At 46.0% G+C, this 18990-nt stretch overlaps 1 protein-coding gene across 1 annotated transcript in view; it reads left to right on the top strand.

The window, feature by feature from the left end:
- Positions 1–2241: 2241 nt before the first annotated feature.
- The window catches only part of LOC105901494 (spectrin beta chain, non-erythrocytic 4-like), a 42957-nt gene continuing 26208 nt past the window's right edge, over positions 2242–18990 (top strand). The window contains 2 exon segments of the mRNA XM_042704718.1: positions 2242–2782; positions 3275–3599. Coding sequence (XP_042560652.1) covers positions 3477–3599 — 123 coding nt within the window. The 5' untranslated portion in view covers positions 2242–2782; positions 3275–3476.

The raw sequence follows: 18990 nt of genomic DNA, 5'->3' as shown, positions 1-18990 counted from the left end.
TGCGCATGCTGGGTCTCCCTGACTTTGTCCCTCTGTCCTTCCTGTAGTATGAATAGCTGGTGTGGGCCAATCAAGACTGCTGGAGGCCCAAATAGGTGAAGGTCCCTTTAAATGGGAGCAGGCCTTCAGAGGAGAGGAAGGAGCCAGCTGTGCTGTTTGGCCCATGTGTTCTCACCATCCCTCTCTCTCTCTCTCTCTCTCCCTCTCCCTCTCTCTCTCTCCCTCTCCCTCTCTCTCTCTCCCTCTCTCTCTCTCTCTCTCTCTCTCTGTCTCTCTCTCTGTCTCCCCCTGTCACACACATGCTTTGCATGCATCGCAGATGACGACAACATGACATGGGCTCCCTCCCTCCCTCCCCCCTCCTCCCTTCTCCCTTATCCTCATTACTATTGGCTCTCTGTCCAGGTTGCTTTCTCTCTCTCTCTCTCTCCCTCTCTCTCTCCTCTCTCTCTCTCTCTCTCTCTCTCTCTCTTTTCTCTCTCCCTCTCTCTCTGCACTCCTAAACATGCAACCATGAAACCAACGCATGTTTCCTCCATATGACCCCTACATTTCCCCTAAACCTCTTCCTCATTCAGGCTCAAACACTCTCTCACTCTCTGTCACACACACACATACACACACACACACACACACACACAGACACACAGACACACAGACACACAGACACACAACACACACTCACACACCACAACACACACAGGACACACAGACACACAGACACACACCCACACCACACACACACACACACACAGACACACACACACACACACACACAGACACACACACACACACACACACACACACACACACACACACACGCTGCTCCCCCTCCTTGTGTGAGTATGGTGATGTCCCTGGTGACACTGAGGCATGTCACAGGCTCTTTCTCTGTCTTCTCATCCACATTCACACAAGCTTCATCCATCCATCTCTCTCTCTCTCTCTCTATCTATCTCTCTATCTCTCTCTCTCTGGTGTTTTACTTGGACCATGGATCCCTCTCCTCCGCCCTTTCTGATTTTTAAACCCACAGTGTGACAGAGGGTACTCTCGGTCTAGTCTGCACACAAACACACACACACACAGACACACACAGACAGACACACACACATACACACACACACACACACACACACACACACACACACACACACACACACACACGTCTAAACAGATTCTTTCTCCATTTGCAGATCATCCCGACCTTCCTTGGACTATTCCTGCCTCGCTGTCTCTTTCCTCACACAACCTTTCCCTCCTCTCTCTCTGCTTTATATATCCCCCCTCTCATCCTCATCCTCCTCTCTCTCTCTCTCTCTATCTCTCTCTCTCTCACATTCTCTCTCTTTCACCCTCTGTCTCTGCCTCTCTCTCCCTCTCCCTGTCACAGACACACACACGCGCGTGCGCGCGCGCACACACACACACATGCTCGTTCTGCTCTCTCCTCCCCCCCTCCCTCACTCCCTTCTCTCTCTCTCTCTCCCTCTCCCTCTCCCTCCCTCCTTCCCTCCCTCCCTCTCTCTCCCCTGCTCGAGCACTGCAGTGCTGCTAGTGATGAGAGCACGGGCTTGCACACAGCGCACAGCGGAGGAGAGGCAGGCACTGCAGCATGCACCAGTAGAGCAACCAGAGGAGAGCGAGGGAGAGCGAGAGACAGTGAGAGAACAAGAGAGAGAGAGAGAGAGAGAGGGGGGAGAGGGAGAGAGCGTGTTCGTTGGAGCACAGCCCTGAGATCCTCTGCAGCAGCAGAAGCATCGGTAGCAGAAACAGCGGTAGCAGCAGCAGGCAGAAGGAAAGGGCTGCTGTTTTTGAATCTCCCTGCACCCTGACAGGGAGAGAGAGAGAAAAGAGAAGAGAGAGAGAGAGAAGAGAGAGAGGAGGGAGAAGAGAGAAACCTGCACCTTTGAAAACCCCCCTCCTCCTCCTCCTCCTCCTCCTCCTCCTCCTCCCCTCCCTCAATCCAGCAACTCCTCCGACTCCCCCCTCACCCCCCATACAAACCACCACCTCCACCCCCCCAACCCCCCCACCCCCTAACCCCCCCCACCTCCTCCGCCAGCCACCAGCACCAGTGGGCTCCTCCCACTCAGTCACCTCGCTACGGCAACACTTCAGTAGGACGACGATAGCATACGGGACGCAGCGGAGGCAGGGACGTCAGCCTCCTGGGCCCTGACAAGAAAAAGAAGAAGAAGCAGAAGAAGACGAGGAAGAAGAAGGAGGAGGAGGAGACAGAGACACGGAGGCTCGTCGTTTCGGCTACCCTTCCTTCCTTTCCATCCATCCATCCATCCCTCCTTCCTTCTTTGCTTCCTCTCTGTCCTTTCCCTGCCGGAGGCTCCAGCTTGGATTTCTCTGACCCCGGGGGAGAGGAGGATGGAAAACTAACCCAACTCGTGCGGCCACCAAAGCTACGCCTTGTGGATGCTGTTTTAGAGCTGACTGCTACCTTCAGCTTCCTCTTTGTCATTGTGATCCCCCCCCCATTACCATTACTCTTACATTTTCTCTTCCACATCATCAACCACCCCTTCATCTCTCCCTCCCTCCCTCCATCCCTTTCCTCCTCTCTCTACCCACCTCTCTGCCTCTCTCTCTCTCTCTCTCGCTCTCTCTGCGTTGGGTTGTTTTTGTGGGGACGGTCGCCGTGCCGATACTGCAGCAGCACCCTGGACTGCAGGGGCCCAGCCTGCAACCAGGAGGACATGAGGACCCTGGGGTGCCCAAGCCCCTGAGCTGCCCCCACTGCTGCTGAGGTGCCTTTCTGACTTGGAAGGTGGGGAGGGAGGGGGGTGGATTTTTTTACATTTTGACTGTGTGTTCTGTATGTGTATGTCTGTATGTGTGTGTGTGTGTGTGTGTGTGAGAGAAAGCGAGAGAGAGAGAGAGAGAGAGAGAGAGAGAGAGAGAGAAAGAGAGAGAAAGAGAGAGAGAGAGATAGTTTCTAGGTGTGTGTGTGTGAGATGAGTTAGTCCTGTATATCTGTGTGATGAAGGTGAGCAGGAGGACTGTATAGTATTTGTATTTATGGGTGATCTTAAATAGGTGTGTGTGTGTGTGTGTGTGTGTGTGTGTGAGAGAGTGTGTGTGTGTTGCATAAGGAGTGTGTTCACATACAAAAATAGATGCAGGCAGGCAGGCAGGTGGGATTTGCGAAGGGAGTACTATAGGTGACATGAAGAGGAATACGACGGAGGTGGGTGGGCCGACCATCCTCATTCTTCATCCACCTCTGATCGCTCTGTTTGTCTCTCTCTCCCACCCGTAGCGGAGCGGTGCAGAGCAGAGAGCCTGAGCGCCAGGAGGAGGCGGCGGCGGCGGAGGAGGAGGCGAGGCGAGGAGGAGGAGGAGGAGGAGGAGGAGGAGGAAGAAAGGAAGAGAGGAGGAGGAGGAGACAGGAGTGCCAGAGGAGCGCGAGGGGCGCCTCAGGTCGGGGTCTGGTGGAACGCCACGGCAGGAGGAGCGAGACCATGCTCATGGCGCGGGACGGAGCGAGAGACGAGGCCCAGAAGCTGCACCGCAAATGGATGAAGCACCAGGCCTTCATGGCCGAGCTGGCGCGCAACAAAGAGTGGCTGGCCAAGATCGAGCAGGTGACTCAACCGCCCTGTCAGGGATGCTGGGGTGGCGGGTGGCGGGCGGCGGGCGGCGGCGGTGGTGGTGGGTGAGGGCACAATGGGGCAGCAGTAGGTTACAGTATGACATATAGGGGTCACGTGGAGGGTACCCCTGGGTGGAAGGGAAGGGAAGGGGGGGGGGGGGGGGGGGGGCAGGTGACAGATGCCAGTCATGTAGGGAACTATAGGCATACGAGACATAGAGAGGGGGAAGGACACCCCAGATGGGTTATACACTAGTCAGGATTTGGACACACCATTTTCCCCCACTTACTTTGAGGTGACATTGCTCCAGCTATTGTGAACTGTGTGAGTTGTTGGATTTGTAGGAAAAAGGGGGACTTGAGAGACACCCAGGGAGATGAAGTGAGACAGATATGGGAAGAGGGCTGATAGAGGGTAGTTTTGGCTATCCCCCCTCCTGACAGATGAAGTTGTAGGGGTCACAGGGGATGATGATGGAGGAGCTGTTCTTGCAGCTCGAAATGTGACTAGTGACTACTAATGACAACTCGCTGTGGAGAGGGCTGTCTGGACACAAGTGAGGCTACAGGTCAAATAGCTGGATGAGATGATGATAGGTTTGTTATCACAGACTTCATTAGGTCTGCCTTCAGCATCGTGACTTTTGGCTAGAGCTGTGTTCTAGCACGAGTTCTCTGGGAAGAATGAGAAAGCTGGTCTCTCACATGGTGGATGCTTGTCTCTACAGTAATAGTCTTGCATTAGGTCGGTCAAGGCAAGAGGGAGTTAATATGGATTGCTGTGTTTTGTTGGGGGTACTCATAGACTGACCTTATGCAGTCGTCTTTGGCTGGTGGGAGCAGATTCTCTGCAGTACAACTAGATAAAATGGTTGATAATGACATAATATCAATCTGATCAGGAATAGTGTGTGAGTGTGTGCATATATATATGCAGTGGTAAGTGTATGTGTATATGAGTGTCTGTGTGGTGTTATACGTGTGTGTGTGTGTGTGTGTGTGTGTGTGTGCGTGCGTTCGTGTGTGTGTGTGTGTGTGTGTGCGCGCGTTCGTGTGTGTGTGTGTGTTTGTCTGTGTGCGCGCTCAGCAGTGTGCGGTGCAGTCATGCTTCAGAATTGCCGGTGACAGTATTTTTTTTTTTGCCTGGATAAGACAGACGGCTAAACCTGCAGTGAGCTGTGTGTGCTGCTCCGTGCCGTGACGCGTGCTTTGGTGCTGTGTTGTTAGCCTAGCATCAGTGTGCACTGCGCTAACGCTAACGCACGACGGATGCTGGCTGCTGCTGCCAGAGTCCCAGCCCCCAGGACCCTCCGTCCGCTCTCTCTCTCCCCCCCTGTAATGTGATCACGGTGCAGAATCATCATGCGTGCCATCAGGGCTGTGTGATGTGTTGGAGGCGGTGAAGGAGGAGGAGAGGAGAGGAGGAGGAGGAGGAGGAGAGGAGAGGAGGTGGAGAGGATGCTCTCAGAAAGCTAACTGGGAGAGCAACATGGCAGCTTACTGCAGATATTTCATCAGTCTGTTCACACTCACACTCTCACACTGGCCCAGACGGCACCGGGGTTTTCCACACACACACACGCACACACACACACGCACACACACACACGCCATGACACAAAGATTCTGGCGAGGTGTTTGAGGGAGGATGGGTTGAAATGCTCTGTTTCTGTTTGTGTGTGTGGCTGACGGTGTGTCATGATCATTTGAATGGCGGTGGGGTTCGGGGCCGGGGGAGGGGGAGGGGGGGGGGCTCTCTTGTGCAGACAGATCTGGCTGAATGATCAAACAGTATTTGGTGCATCACTGTTGGTGTTCTATTCTGACCTGACCAAATTTCAATACTTGCACTGAGCATTTGTCTGGCTTAGAGGACCCATTTTAAACCTCTCTACATGCAGCTTGCCCCAAAAAACAGCCAGGCAGCATCATGATATGCTCACATGCAAGTCAGTTACTCAATACTTGCTATCCTTATTTGGTCATACTGGTACAGATGTATCTATTTCACAGCTGAGACAGATCTACACATAGAGCCTATGCCTGTGGAAATATGTGGTATTGTGTTGGCATGTGACTCTCCTGGCTGTGACGAATGTTCAGGGCATCAGTAGGTTGAATGTACTGGATGACAGCGAGGTCAAAGGCTGATACCTGCATGGTGCAAATTCAAAGAGGCAGCTCAAAACTATACGATCACAAACAGAAACCTGTGTTTTTATCTTTGAAATTCAATGACGTACATTTTAGAATATCATTGTATTTCTTTTTTTCAAACCTACATTCTTCAAATACTAGGTGGGACTTAACTCACTTGCAGTCAAACATTCGATTCAGTGAAGTAACTTCCAAGTCTGCCTTCACCTAAAACTGATATATGATTTTATTTCATTCAGTTACAGAATCGCTTCAGAAAATATTCATAGCATTGATGTCATAGCATTCTGTTTAGGAAAGCAATTTTTCAGCCTGTTTTCCAGTGATCGTACTTCAGTACAGCACCACAGAACCAGTAGCCATATAATATAATGATTGTTATGTAGCGTTATAGTATTATATAGGCTTAGTATTAACATGGAATAAACATGACTGATGACCAATAATAATCCGCTGGTGTCTAAAGTGACAAGTGACTGTCCCTGTTAGGCGACCTCACATTTAGTTTATGCCTGCATAGCCACGTCATACGCCACACAATGAAACATCATGTTTGTCAGATCAACTCAGCTGTGCTCCTTGTCTCAGGTAACCTGATAGATGACATTTTTGGATCCTAAGCATTTTTCTCAGCAGCCTTTATCTACTCCATCTGTTCAGTATGCTCTCTTCATAATTAGGATGTGGTTCTATCAGCAAGGGCAGCTAGGTTCTCCTGTATGTTGTTCAGTATGCTCTCTTCATAATTAGGATGTGGTTCTATCAGCAAGGGCAGCTAGGTTCTCCTGTATGTTGTTCAGTATGCTCTCATCATAATTAGGATGTGGTTCTATCAGCAAGGGCAGCTAGGTTCTCCTGTATGGACTGTCTGGCTTATGCTGGGGAGCCTTAACTACGGAAACAACTCCCGTACTACACTAACCTTAAGAACTACACTTTTACACAAACGTTCGTAAAAGCACTGCAAAAATCTGTATTCCTACTCAAGATAAACATCATTTCAGATATCGATGTCATGATAGAATCATGTTCATCTGGAGGTTACCTCCGTTCCCGTTTTAACGGTAAGACAGTGTACGCTGCAGTAAATAGGACTGCTCAGTCTTAAACCAGGCTGACGTTAGTTTAAGAGACCCCATCTTAGAACCTACTGTGTGTCAATGCTCTCGGATTGTTGGCATTCTAATCTGGGCTGTGTTGCCAAAAGCATTACTTTGTTTTGGCCCTCATTAAATGATAGAGAAACTATCATTTTGAATACTGTCTCTCTTAATTACAATGGCTCTAGTACAAGTCCTGAAGAATAGCTATGACTTGACAGTTGTGCTTGCTTTAGCTGGTATTCCAGTAGATCTCCCTTCATGTTTCCTCACTGGCTCCGGCTCTGGCTGAGGACGGTTGATCTCTGTTGCTGAGCGCACGCAAAATGAGCTTTTATCTGTCAGCAGGCCGTCAGTGGCCAGGATGCTGTTGGCCCCGCACCCCCGCTCCTTATTTACCGCTCCCTCTTTATCTGATGTGCATCATTTACAGAGCACAGGTTCGCTTCAGAAGAGCACGGCAGGGAGCGCTCATGCGTTCGAAATACAATGTTCAGCATAAGGTCGCAGGACTACTTTTTTCTCTCGTCATCACATCTGATGCTGATTGTCATTTTGGTTGCAATAGCTAGAATCATACTATATACAGTGAAATCTACACTTGTTATAGTAAAGCTGGGTAATAATGGTGCATGCTGTATTTGACTGAAATCCACATTTTTTGTAAATGACAGAGCACAACTTGACACCGGTCCACATACAGTAGACGTGCGAGGTCCCTCGAGTTAGAACGACAGGAAGACGAGAGGACTGTGCTGCAACCAATCTTATACACAGATATTCAGAGCTTGCGCAAATCACCATCTCCTGACATGCAATTGCAGCATCCACACTCAAGTCAGTGCAGTTTCAGTTTCAGTGCATAGTCGGGCCATGAAGGGGCGGATCCATGCTCAATCCTGGTCCATGCTCAACAGCCAATCACATATAACTGTGACCCTTTCGCGCACCTGAAGCAACATTGTTGATTGGCCGGAATAGAATATGGCTTGGCCTGAGCCCGTTGACAGAGCCAGGTCTTTGCAAGAGCACCAGTTTTTTGAGTGCACAAGCTGGGTGGACAGCTAGAAGAACATGAGGGGAATTGTGCTGAATTCGACAAAAATGTGTAATTGATTACAATCAAGGACTGTGCCTTTAAAGCCACAAATGATCAGACTCATCTGTCCAAGAGTGGGTGTTTCTTTATGCTGGACTGACTGGAGTGAAAACTTCACTGACTGAAATGCATATCTATGCCACATTGGTGCCATAGATTTGCTCCAAATTCAGCCGCTCCAACAACCCTGGGTGAGTGTGTTGGATTAAGGGACGGATATATACGAGAGCCTGGGAGAGCAGGTCTGCAGTCACTGACTTTGTGTTTCTGTGTACCGTATATGAATCTGTCTGTGTACACGTGTGTGTGTGTGTGTGTGTGTGTGTGTGTTTTTCCATCTGATGCAAGTGATCTGTCGTTAGACTACTTAAAGCCACATTATGCAAGTACTGTTTAGTTAAGTAACTAGTTTTGTGTTCATTCATTTTGATGGCGCATAGTTATGTAAAGGGGAGAGGATCAGGCCTGTCCCTCCTACGAGCCACCGAGGCCATTCACTGTGCAGTTTGGTTGCTTTTAGCTGCCTCCACATTGTTGTGTATTTTCAGCCCCGAAATGACCAGAAGTCATTTCATTTGATTATTAGCTGGAGAGCTCATTAGTTCAAAGCTGGGTTTAGACTACACAGTTTCTACCCTGATTTTAGTATTGACTTCTTCCAGTCGTTTGCTTGAGTTTGGCCAGCCTCGGCCAGTTATGGTTGAACGTCAATCAGTAGTCAATCACACAACGGTCAGCAAACACTGATTTCACATAAATTGTCAATCTCTGAACACGAGACAGAAATATTTCTCCTCTCAGCATAAAGACCCCTTGACCTCAATGTTTCTAGAATCATCCTCCTGTGACTGACCCCCCCCCCCTTAGTTGCTGAAATACTGACTTATGGCCCCGGTGATCTACTGCTCCAAGCAGAGCACTATCAGGTGTTGGGCTATGACCCGTGGCTCTAGAACAAGTCTTGAGCGATCTTCTTTAGACAAAGCTGCTCAAGAAAAGGAAAAGGTTTCTTCTTGTCTATCATCCAGTTAAAAGCAGTTATCATTTATTACACTGACAGAACCATTCTTATAGATTGCTCTGCAGAAACAGCGGTCTTGTGTTACTGACGTCTTCACCTTAGGTCTGTTTCACCACACGTACTGTCCATCTGTATCTCACGACTTATGACATTGACTTCATCATAATTTACCATGCTATACTGATTCCATCACTGCAATGAGTACCACAACTGGTGGATGTAAGCCTAATGGGCGATGCTAGTTTATTGGCACCTGAATCTCCAAATGAATAATTTTTTTTACTGTACATGGCTCTTGACCTCTTGACCTTTTGGGGTGGAAGGTTGAGATACATACGATTTGTTTTAGGCCTCAACATGCTTAAGATGGTGGGGAATGTATGTCTTCTGTTGACATTGGTAACATGCTAACTGTATTCATGCCATAATGAGATTGTTGGCTAAAGTTAAGGTGGCCTGTACTCTTTGAATGTCCCCTCATGGAAAAGAAAATCATCACCCATCCCCTGTTTCACTTCGACTAGTGCCGTAACTTGCAATTACAGCAGTTACATTTCTGCACTTCTTTTTTCTTTTTATTTCATTTTGTTATATTTCTTATGTAAAGTAAGTATTTATTTATTGTTTAACACCAGGTTCTATTGCTCGTAGCTTGACTATTCTCTCCCTTGTACGTCGCTTTGGACAAAAGCGTCTGCTAAATGACTAAATGTAAATGTAATGTTCCACATCTAGTGTGTCACTTCCTGTCTGGGTCCAGAAGTAGACCCTTTGCCCATGTCAGGCTGTCAGTGACATATCTGAAACCCTCGGGTGAAAAGGCGGCAGCTCAGCCTTTACATTCTCCTTGTGGTTGTTGCCTAGAAGGAAGGTTTGCTTTCAGTGACCATGCCCGTAGTTGTTCCACTCTTAGAAACAGGGATCTTAATGGATTATTTAAAAAGCTGAAGGTTCTACATCAACTGTTTTTCTCCACGCTGTGTGGGGGCAAAGAGGTCCTTTCTGCCTTAAATGGCCTCCTTGCAGTGTAATGCTTCAGTACATCTGACAGCCATAGAACCTTCTAGATTCTACAAAAGAACCCTATGGCAGAGGGTCCTGAACAGTCTTAGACCTGTTTTAGAGTCTTAGACCTGTTTTGCAGTCTTAGACCTGTTTTAGATTCTTAGACCTGTTTTTGGTGTATTCTGTTTTTTTTGTCTTTTTGTAGAGACAAGTCTACAATCCTTTATTATGCTGCAGGTTACATCTTTTTTGACCTTTATACTATTGTTTAAGAACGAACTCTCTCAGAGCAGACACTAGCTGTAATGCCACAGGGCCCCCAGCATAATCAAAACAAAACTATATCTGCTCTGCTCTGTCTATCACTTGTGCCTTGTGTTACGTACCGGCTCAAAGTACGCAACATAAATGGGGAGACCACGCACAATTTCAATAATAAGAAGTGAATTTAATAAATAATAGGAGTTTAACACAGACTAGAAATAATGGAATAGTAAAGCAATAAACATTAAATACGTGTGGTGTAAGTCAGTGTAGAGGAATAACCCAAAATGTGGTGTGGATCAGTATAGGAGCAACAAACAAAGCACAAAAGCCGCGAGGAGGAGAGAGAGACCGCCATGTTGGAATTGTAGCCCTTATATCCTCCAGCCCAATCACGCGCACCTGAGCAGAGACAAGGACAACACCAATATTCCCATCTGCCCATGGGCGGGGTTAGCTGGGCCGTCACACTTGTCTGTATGGAACTGATGTTAGATGGTGTCCACCAGTGACTGAACTGCATTCATACCAACTGACACTGAGGACACTAAAGCCAGTTCACTTAAATGAATGGCTATCATCTGTGTACCAATGACAGAGGCTGCCTCGCAGGATGCAGTGTCTTGCCCAAAAGAGCCGTTTTCAGTTCAGTGTCTTTCTCACGGACATGGCAAGACATACTCAAACCTATTTGAGTTCCATGTACTGTCCATCTGTATCTCACGACTTATGACATTGACTTCATCAAGATTTACCATGCTGTACTGATTTCCATATGTTGACCCATCACAGGGGTTGAAAGTGGACTCTTCTACGTTCCTATTCAGCTGTATAACATCATTTGGATGCTTTAAAAGGCTGTGGCACAGGACCTGTGTTCTGTTGTGCTCCACTGTCACCTCTCTCCTAAGCAGAGGTGAGAGTCTCTAGAGCCTATCACAGTGGTTGTCACTGCAGAGGTGAGAGTCCCAAGAGCCTTTCACAGTGGCTGTCACTGACAGAACACTGTGATGCCAGAGATTCAGAGGTCTGTCTGCTGCCAGTTCATCCTCCATCTTGTTCCATTCCCCTGAATATTTAATTCACTGAAAGCATAGCTAGACTGCAGCTGTTAGACACATTACCTGTCAAACTAATACCCAATTAAGAATTATTTGGTATATTCCACAAAGGCAAAATATATGGATGTCAAGGTGGAAGGTTTTGAGCTATTTTGGGAATACGAAATCTAAAAATGTAAGACAGCTTGCTCCCACTTTATATTAAGTGTCCTTATTCCAGCTTACTTACACAGGTGTAAATAAATAATCGCCTAGACTTCTCATGCAAGGGCACCTTATAGCATGCTACTCTCCCTAACCCAAACTAACATATACAGTCTGATAACATATGAATCCTTTTCCTTCAGCTAACCGTAAACCTAAGTACACCTGTAAAGAAAGTACATTGTATCTATGAATTTAAAATATAGAACACGAAGGGGGGGGGGGGGGGGGGGGCAACATCTTTTATCTGAACACGACTGATTCCACCAGCTTTGTCTCATTTTTCAATCCATGTTTTTGGATTTTGAAGCTGTTGTTGTGGCCCTGCTCCTCTCATTTCAATATTCGAATGCTTTCGTCGGCGGTCGAGGGCTCAAATGTATGTCCTCGCTCCCTCCCTCCCTCCCTCCCTTCCTGCAGTGCCACCTTGGGTTCTGGTTAGCTATTGATTTGGTTTTAATGTAATGTATTGGTGTAAACAGTCTCTGGGGAAGGCACAGTCGCTTCTTGCTGGCTGCAAATCTGCCGTCGATCCAGAGGAAAGAATAAGGAGCCAGTTACACTCTTGCCTGTATATTAGAGGCATTTCAAATAACCAGCAAACTGGCTGGGCCTACTTTTAGTGTGTCATGCTTATTTTGGTTGATTTGGCTATACAAGTAAGATCGGTTCATGTATTTATGCTGTTAGATAATCAAAAACTCCATGTTTTTAAAAGCACGAGCCACCAGGGTTTTCATATGAAAACTCTTGTGCACCAACTCTTCCTCACCCTGACACATGTATGTGTGTTGAGCCAGATGTTGAGACTCATTTGTGTTTACCTAAGCTGTACCAGTCTAATGCATCTGTAACCAAGCATACTTATCAGTAATTACACCAGAGTTGGATGTATGTTGGCATGTCGTAACAGAGGAAGTGCAGACACTTGATGTGAATTGGGATCAGGGAGGCTTTCTCCACAAGAGGTGACGTCTCCAGCTGTCAGGTGGCCCAGCTGCTATTGTCTATTTAAAGACACACCATGTTAGTTTTCAGTGATGATTGTACGGTTAGCTGGTTCATTTTCATGGAAAATGGTCAAATGATAGTACATTCCTACTGTCTTTCCCACTAACTGCTCAGACTTACAATACTCCACTACGTAGTTTTAGTCTAGTTTTAGACTTCTTCAAGTCTAAGAACACAGTTACAGCACATCATCACAATATTTTCTTGCAACATATTATGTTACCGAGCAAGCTTTTGTCAATGCCATCTCAGCTGTTGTTGTTTGTTGTTGTTGGAAGTCTGTTGGCTGTTAGCTAGTTAGCTCACTAGTTTTAGAAAAAAAACCTTTTTCGGTGAAATCTAAAGGTTAGCTTGTTAGCTCCTACGTTTAGACCCTCACTGCCTCTTTAAGGCCCCAATCTCACTGTGGATCCACTTCCCTCCTGAGCTCAAGGTGTCCTTAAGGCAGGGGGGGGAGGTAGCTTGTTAGAGGTGCATCACCTTCAAGCTGTATTCAGTGAATTAGCCCATTGCCATGCCTTATCTTCAGTTTACTATAGGGGTAGGTGGCTATTGTGTGGATAATTGCAATGGAGAAAACATGGCTGCCGGTGATTCTTCAGGGCTGACTCTAGTGCTTCTCAAGGGCTGGATGTCTCTGGAGCCCTTACAGTGTTACACACAGACACACACACACACACACATGCCCACATGCGCACAGACTCACACACTCACTATCACACAGACACTCAGCAGGCAGGGAGAGGCAGGTATCCACTGAAATGCAATTTAATGAGGCCCCGTTACCTGAGAGACTGTAGAAACGATGACACTGCGTGCCGCTGTGATTGGAGAACTCTGTGTCCTTTTGGAAGGGTTCCTGCCCTCCCTCCCTCCCTTCCTCCGTCCCCTCCCCTCCTCCTACCTCGCCTTTCAACCACCACTGTCCTTACTCAGCACAGGGGGCGGGACTTTGCAGCCACTGCAGTGACTCACAGGGCGGCTCGGCCAATCAGAGGCCACGGCCATGTCCTTTCAGCCTGACCTTGCTTATCAACCCTGTGAGAGGAGGGACGATTCCATTCTTAGAAGCCATCAAACACGTGTTTACGCTCTTCTGTTGACAAATGCAAGATCCAGAGACCACACATGCTTACAATTGATTAGAAAGAAATCATATGGTGACATATATATGTATACACACAGGGAGAGATATGTGTGTGTGTGTAAATATATATATATATATATATATATATATATATATATATGCGCTCATACATATACACACCCTAACCTTTATAGTAAACATACCGCATTTCTATTGACAGATTACCTAAAAATGACGTCATTGCCATACATGGTTTCTTAGCCAGAAGATTTGAATAAAAAAAATATATTGTGCTACCACACATATTAAAGAGATACTGTGAGGAGACCCTTTTAAGAGTACTCTTTACTACAATTATGAGCTTTGTGACATGAAAAACAGTCATATGACAAACAACTGAATTTAACAGTATATCTGTCAGTGCGTCTATTTAAAAGCACCAGTTAGAATTCTGCTGGGAGTTTGTCTCTTGACAGTCATTATCTGTTGTACTGTCTTGCATGTGTTGATAAGACTGAACAGCATAGAGGAGAAAGCGCAAATAGCAGGTTACAGCAAATGTTGAACAACAAGGGCATGACAGCAAAAGAAACTGACAACATTCATGGAAATTAATCAATGAGTGAAGGCAAATAATAATAATAATAATAATAATAATAATACATTACCAAATTAGATCGTCATCATCTGTCATTCATAACAGTATTTTTATCATCGTACTCAGCACAGGCTTCTGGTTCCATCCTCAGAAGGCAAGCACAAACACAAACACAAACACCAAACACAAGCACAAGCACAAGCACGAGCACAAGCACAAACACAAAACCCTCGTCCAACACCCAGGTGTGCTCATAACCGATCCACCTGGAAGCAACTGCTCTTAGGCTTAACATGCAACAGCTGAACACAATGCTGTACATTTGAATGTCAGGAATCCACCAAACATTTTTCAAGTGCTTGGTTTGCTCAACGCACCACTACAGATGGAGGGCTTTTGGGTGGTATGCGTTGCCATCAAATGCCACATGACCTCTTGGTGTGTCCTAGTTTCGTGTGAAGGTTGTGCTTGGCACCAAGCCCTTGGCTGGGCCATCCATGACCCATTTCATGTACCTGCTAATTTTGGGTTCAGGTAAGGGACTTCAGGCTTCATCTGCGACTTTTAGGGACAGGATGCCGAGGACCAGATGACATGTAGGAAGAGCATCTGCTTTAAACAGCACCATGTTAAAACACTGAGTGGACCGATTACAGTGACAGAATTGTGTTGTTATTCTTCCCTACCACATTTATAAGGTTACTAACTATTACTAATTCTAACTAAAGAATTGCTAGGCAGTTTTCAGGTGTCCCTGAGCAGCATTCAACTAAAAACATTGCTACTTAATAGACTTGTGATAGACACATTACAAGCTGATTTTTGTTGTCTGTGTGAGTTATTGATGGAAGCTATTTGTTATTGATAGTGAGTCCAACAGCCATCAGTGCATTTTATAAATATATAATATAATATATAATAAATAAATATATATAATATTAAAAATAAAACATATTTAAGATGTTACATTGTCAATGAGAAATGATTAAATATGTCATGTGGATTGATAAAAGCAAAACCACAAAAGTGTAATCGTTGCTGTGATCTCCACATGATTTAACATATAAGGCTATGGGCCTAATAAACTCGCATGAAAGCAAGATACATAAGATCTAGTAGGGTTGGACTGGTGATCTGGCCATATCAGCCCTTTTCAAGGTGGGCCGACATACCTTTAATTTAATTCATATTTTTTAATAATAATTACAAAAAATAATTCATGAAACAAGGACAGCTGCCCATTGGTTATTTTTTTATACAGACACGGGGCTGGCCAAATCACATCTCTTACAAGGCCCCACGCCTTCCCCTCCGAAAAAAAAATTTAACAGAAGGGCTAATTCATTTTTTTAAATCTAGAGGAAGATGTTGCCAAACGTGCAAAAAAAAACAGACGTTTGCTGCAGGGGCTGCAGTAGCGTCAACATCTACAGTAGGTTATTTTTTTGGTGACATTGTGCAACAGCAGGTAGAACTTGAAGAAGGAGACGTGACTGGCCATGGCCACTGCCAGGCAGAAGAGCAAGTGTGTGACACGGAAGGGACGGCGTTAGCATGACAGGGAAGCCAAGGAGGGACAGCGGTAGCATGACAGGGCCGAGGGACGGTGAGCAGGAGCTGGAGGAGAGTGTAGTTGAAGCGGTTAGCATGGAATAACGTTAGCTTCATGATTAACTCGCAGGGAGATTTGGCATGGATCGCACTCATTTGTGTGAAAATGTTATTGTTAATGTTAATATCGGCGACGTCATGTTTGCTGTGAGTGACCTACGTCCATATCATATCATCATAATATTATTAAAATTATTAAGAAAGGTTCCCTTGGTAAAGCAAAATAGCTGCTTCACCGTGAATATATGCCTGCTTGTGTCTTAGCCTACAGGAAAAAAACGTTTTACTTTCCAACAACAGGCCCCATGTTTATTTTCAACCTGGTTCGGTGGTTACCTCTGGGATATAGTAGGGATTACTGTTCTAACTATCTGTGGGGTAGCTCTCCGCCTGCAGGAAGTTCAAACTGTTTGGCGATGCTGTCCATTAATCATGTACCTAACTTACCTGTATACGTAAATTGGATTCAATCATTTGAAATTATATACTTTGACTTTGAAAGCAGAGCTTTTTCTTTCACAATTACTTTAAACAAATTAATTTCTACTTGGGTATGGAGATTGTGTACTCCACGGCCACCTCTGATGACTAGAGAGTCGGTCAAGAGTGAATGAGTACACGGGTCCATTTGTCAACAGCCCTTACTATACAGTACAATAGTATGCATATTTAAGGGTCCGCAGGGGTGGTGTCCAACCGATTGTAGTGGGCCGTCTGGATCCCAGTCCAGCCCTAGATAGTAGGGAAAGAATTTATTTAGCATATAGTGGAAAGGTAAATTAAGAGATTATTTGACATAGGTAGCCTAATTTCCTTAGGGAAAAAAGGTCACACAGAAATGCGCTTATCAATAAATCAAAAAATATTCAGGTATAGTATTTTCTTGTAATATAATGAAATACTCAACATTTAATGGCAAAATAGTCCCAGCTACTCTCCAACAGAAGCACACAATGGCAATTCTTTAAATGAGGTGAGCCTTGATGATTTAATTTTCAGGAAACAGCAAAAAAGTCCATGAAACACCAGTGACATTCCATGTCTGGAGCAAAGTGAACAGCAACTATCAGATGAGTTATTTTGGCATCTGCCTTAATTAATTCACCTTTTGCGCTTCCAAAGTTAACGCAAGCTGACCAGCAAGCCATAGGACGGAGAGAGGAGGTGTGTGACGGTGCAGAGTGATGGAGAGAGGAGGTGTGTGACGGAGAGAGGAGGTGTGTGACGGAGAGAGGAGGTGTGTGATGGAGAGACGAGGTGTGTGACGGAGAGAGGAGGTGTGTGACGGAGAGAGGAGGTGTGTGAGGGTGAGACGAGGTGTGTGACGGTGCAGTGTGACAGAGAGAGGAGGTGTGTGACGGTGCAGAGTGATGGAGAGAGGAGGTGTGTGACGGAGAGAGGAGGTGTGTGACGGTGCAGTGACGGAGAGACGAGGTGTGTGAGGGTGAGACCAGGTGTGTGACGGTGCAGTGTGACAGAGAGAGGAGGTGTGTGACGGTGCAGAGTGATGGAGAGAGGAGGTGTGTGACGGAGAGAGGAGGTGTGTGACGGTGCAGAGGAGGTTTGTGACAGAGAGAGGAGGTGTGTGACGGTGCAGAGTGACGGAGAGAGGAGGTGTGTGATGGAGAGAGGAGGTGTGTGACGGAGAGAGGAGGTGTATGATGGAGAGAGGAGGTGTGTGACGGTGCAGAGTGATGGAGAGATGGAGAGAGGAGGTGTGTGACGGGGCAGAGTGACTGAGAGACGAGGTGTGTGACGGAGAGAGGAGGTGTGTGACGGAGAGAGGAGGTGTGTGACGGTGAGACGAGGTGTGTGATGGTGCACAGTGAAGGACAGGGAAGGAAGTGTATTGTCTACCTCGGCTCATCTTCCAGTGCAATATCACTTGTCAAATGATTCCAAATGGTTTTACCTTACAGTGACTGCATTACTTCTAAGTTGACCAGTAGGGTATGTGCTCCTATGCAAAATGAAAAACTAACAGTAGATTCACTGTATATATATACACACTATTCACTATATATACAAGCCCCAATAGTATGAACCCAATGCCACAAAAGAACACATTTCATTAATGAGACATAAATCTTTATGTTTTTAATACTTCATTTTTAATATGTATGTTCACCTTAATTATTGATGACAGACTCAATCTTCCCCGGCATGGAGGAGAAGAACAGTGTTGCCCACATTTCTGGAGAGCTGTTCCTTCTGCCATCCTTCAAAGACAATGTTCTTCAGCTGCTCCTTGCTGAAAGGGTTGTGTTACTCTACCTTGCTCTTTAAAAATACCCAAGAAGTGTTCTATCGGGTTCAAGTCAGGTGACATATTCGGCCATGTCATCATTTTCTTTTTTTGAAAATCTTGCGTGATTTTGGCAGTGTGCTTTTGATCGTTATCACATGCTGGAATATTCATTTTCTGCCAAGCTTGTCAGCCAGTATTTTGGTATATCCACAGATATTCACAGAGCCATCTATTATAAAATGTCATCTCCCCAACACCTTTTGCACTCCTGCAGACAGACCCAGATCATCAATCTTCCCACTACCATGCTTCACTGTTAGGACTATATGTTCACTGTGGTAGTCCTGGCCGAACAAATCTGAGCCGGCCGGCCGCACACATTTCTCTTGACCTCATCTGACCAGAGAATGTGCTCCCAATATTCATCAGGCTTCTTCTTATGTTTTTGAGCAAAGTTTTTTTGCCCGAAGAGCAAGCAAGGTTTTTTTTCTTGGACGCTGGCCATAGAGGTTGACGTTATGCAATGTCTTTTGCACTGTCTGAGCAGTCACAGAAACTCCGATTACATTGATAACCTCTGTGCCTGAAAGTCTGAAGCATTTGCCTGTTGGTTTCATCAGACCTAGATTGTGCAAGTAGCGTTCTGCGGTCTGTGGCGTCATGTTAGGAGGACGGCCATTAGGGCTCCGATTAGTGGCCCGTCCTGTACCTTTCTGATTACAGCTGCCACTGTACCTCAACTGAGTTTTAGTTGGTCACCAATCTTCCTGTATCCTTCTCCATCTTTGTGAAGTGTCACAATCAGATTTCTCAATTCCTCTAAAAATTATTTTCCATGTATTCCATGCATATAGACAAAACCCCATTGGTCCAAAAGTTAGAATAGGTTCTGGTGTTCACAGGTCATGTTATAACCA

Source organism: Clupea harengus, unplaced genomic scaffold (genome assembly GCF_900700415.2).
Source record: "Clupea harengus unplaced genomic scaffold, Ch_v2.0.2, whole genome shotgun sequence".
In the NCBI taxonomy this organism is placed as follows: domain Eukaryota; kingdom Metazoa; phylum Chordata; class Actinopteri; order Clupeiformes; family Clupeidae; genus Clupea; species Clupea harengus.
Note: the sequence above shows the minus strand (reverse complement) of the source record. Positions and strands in the feature narration are given on the sequence as shown.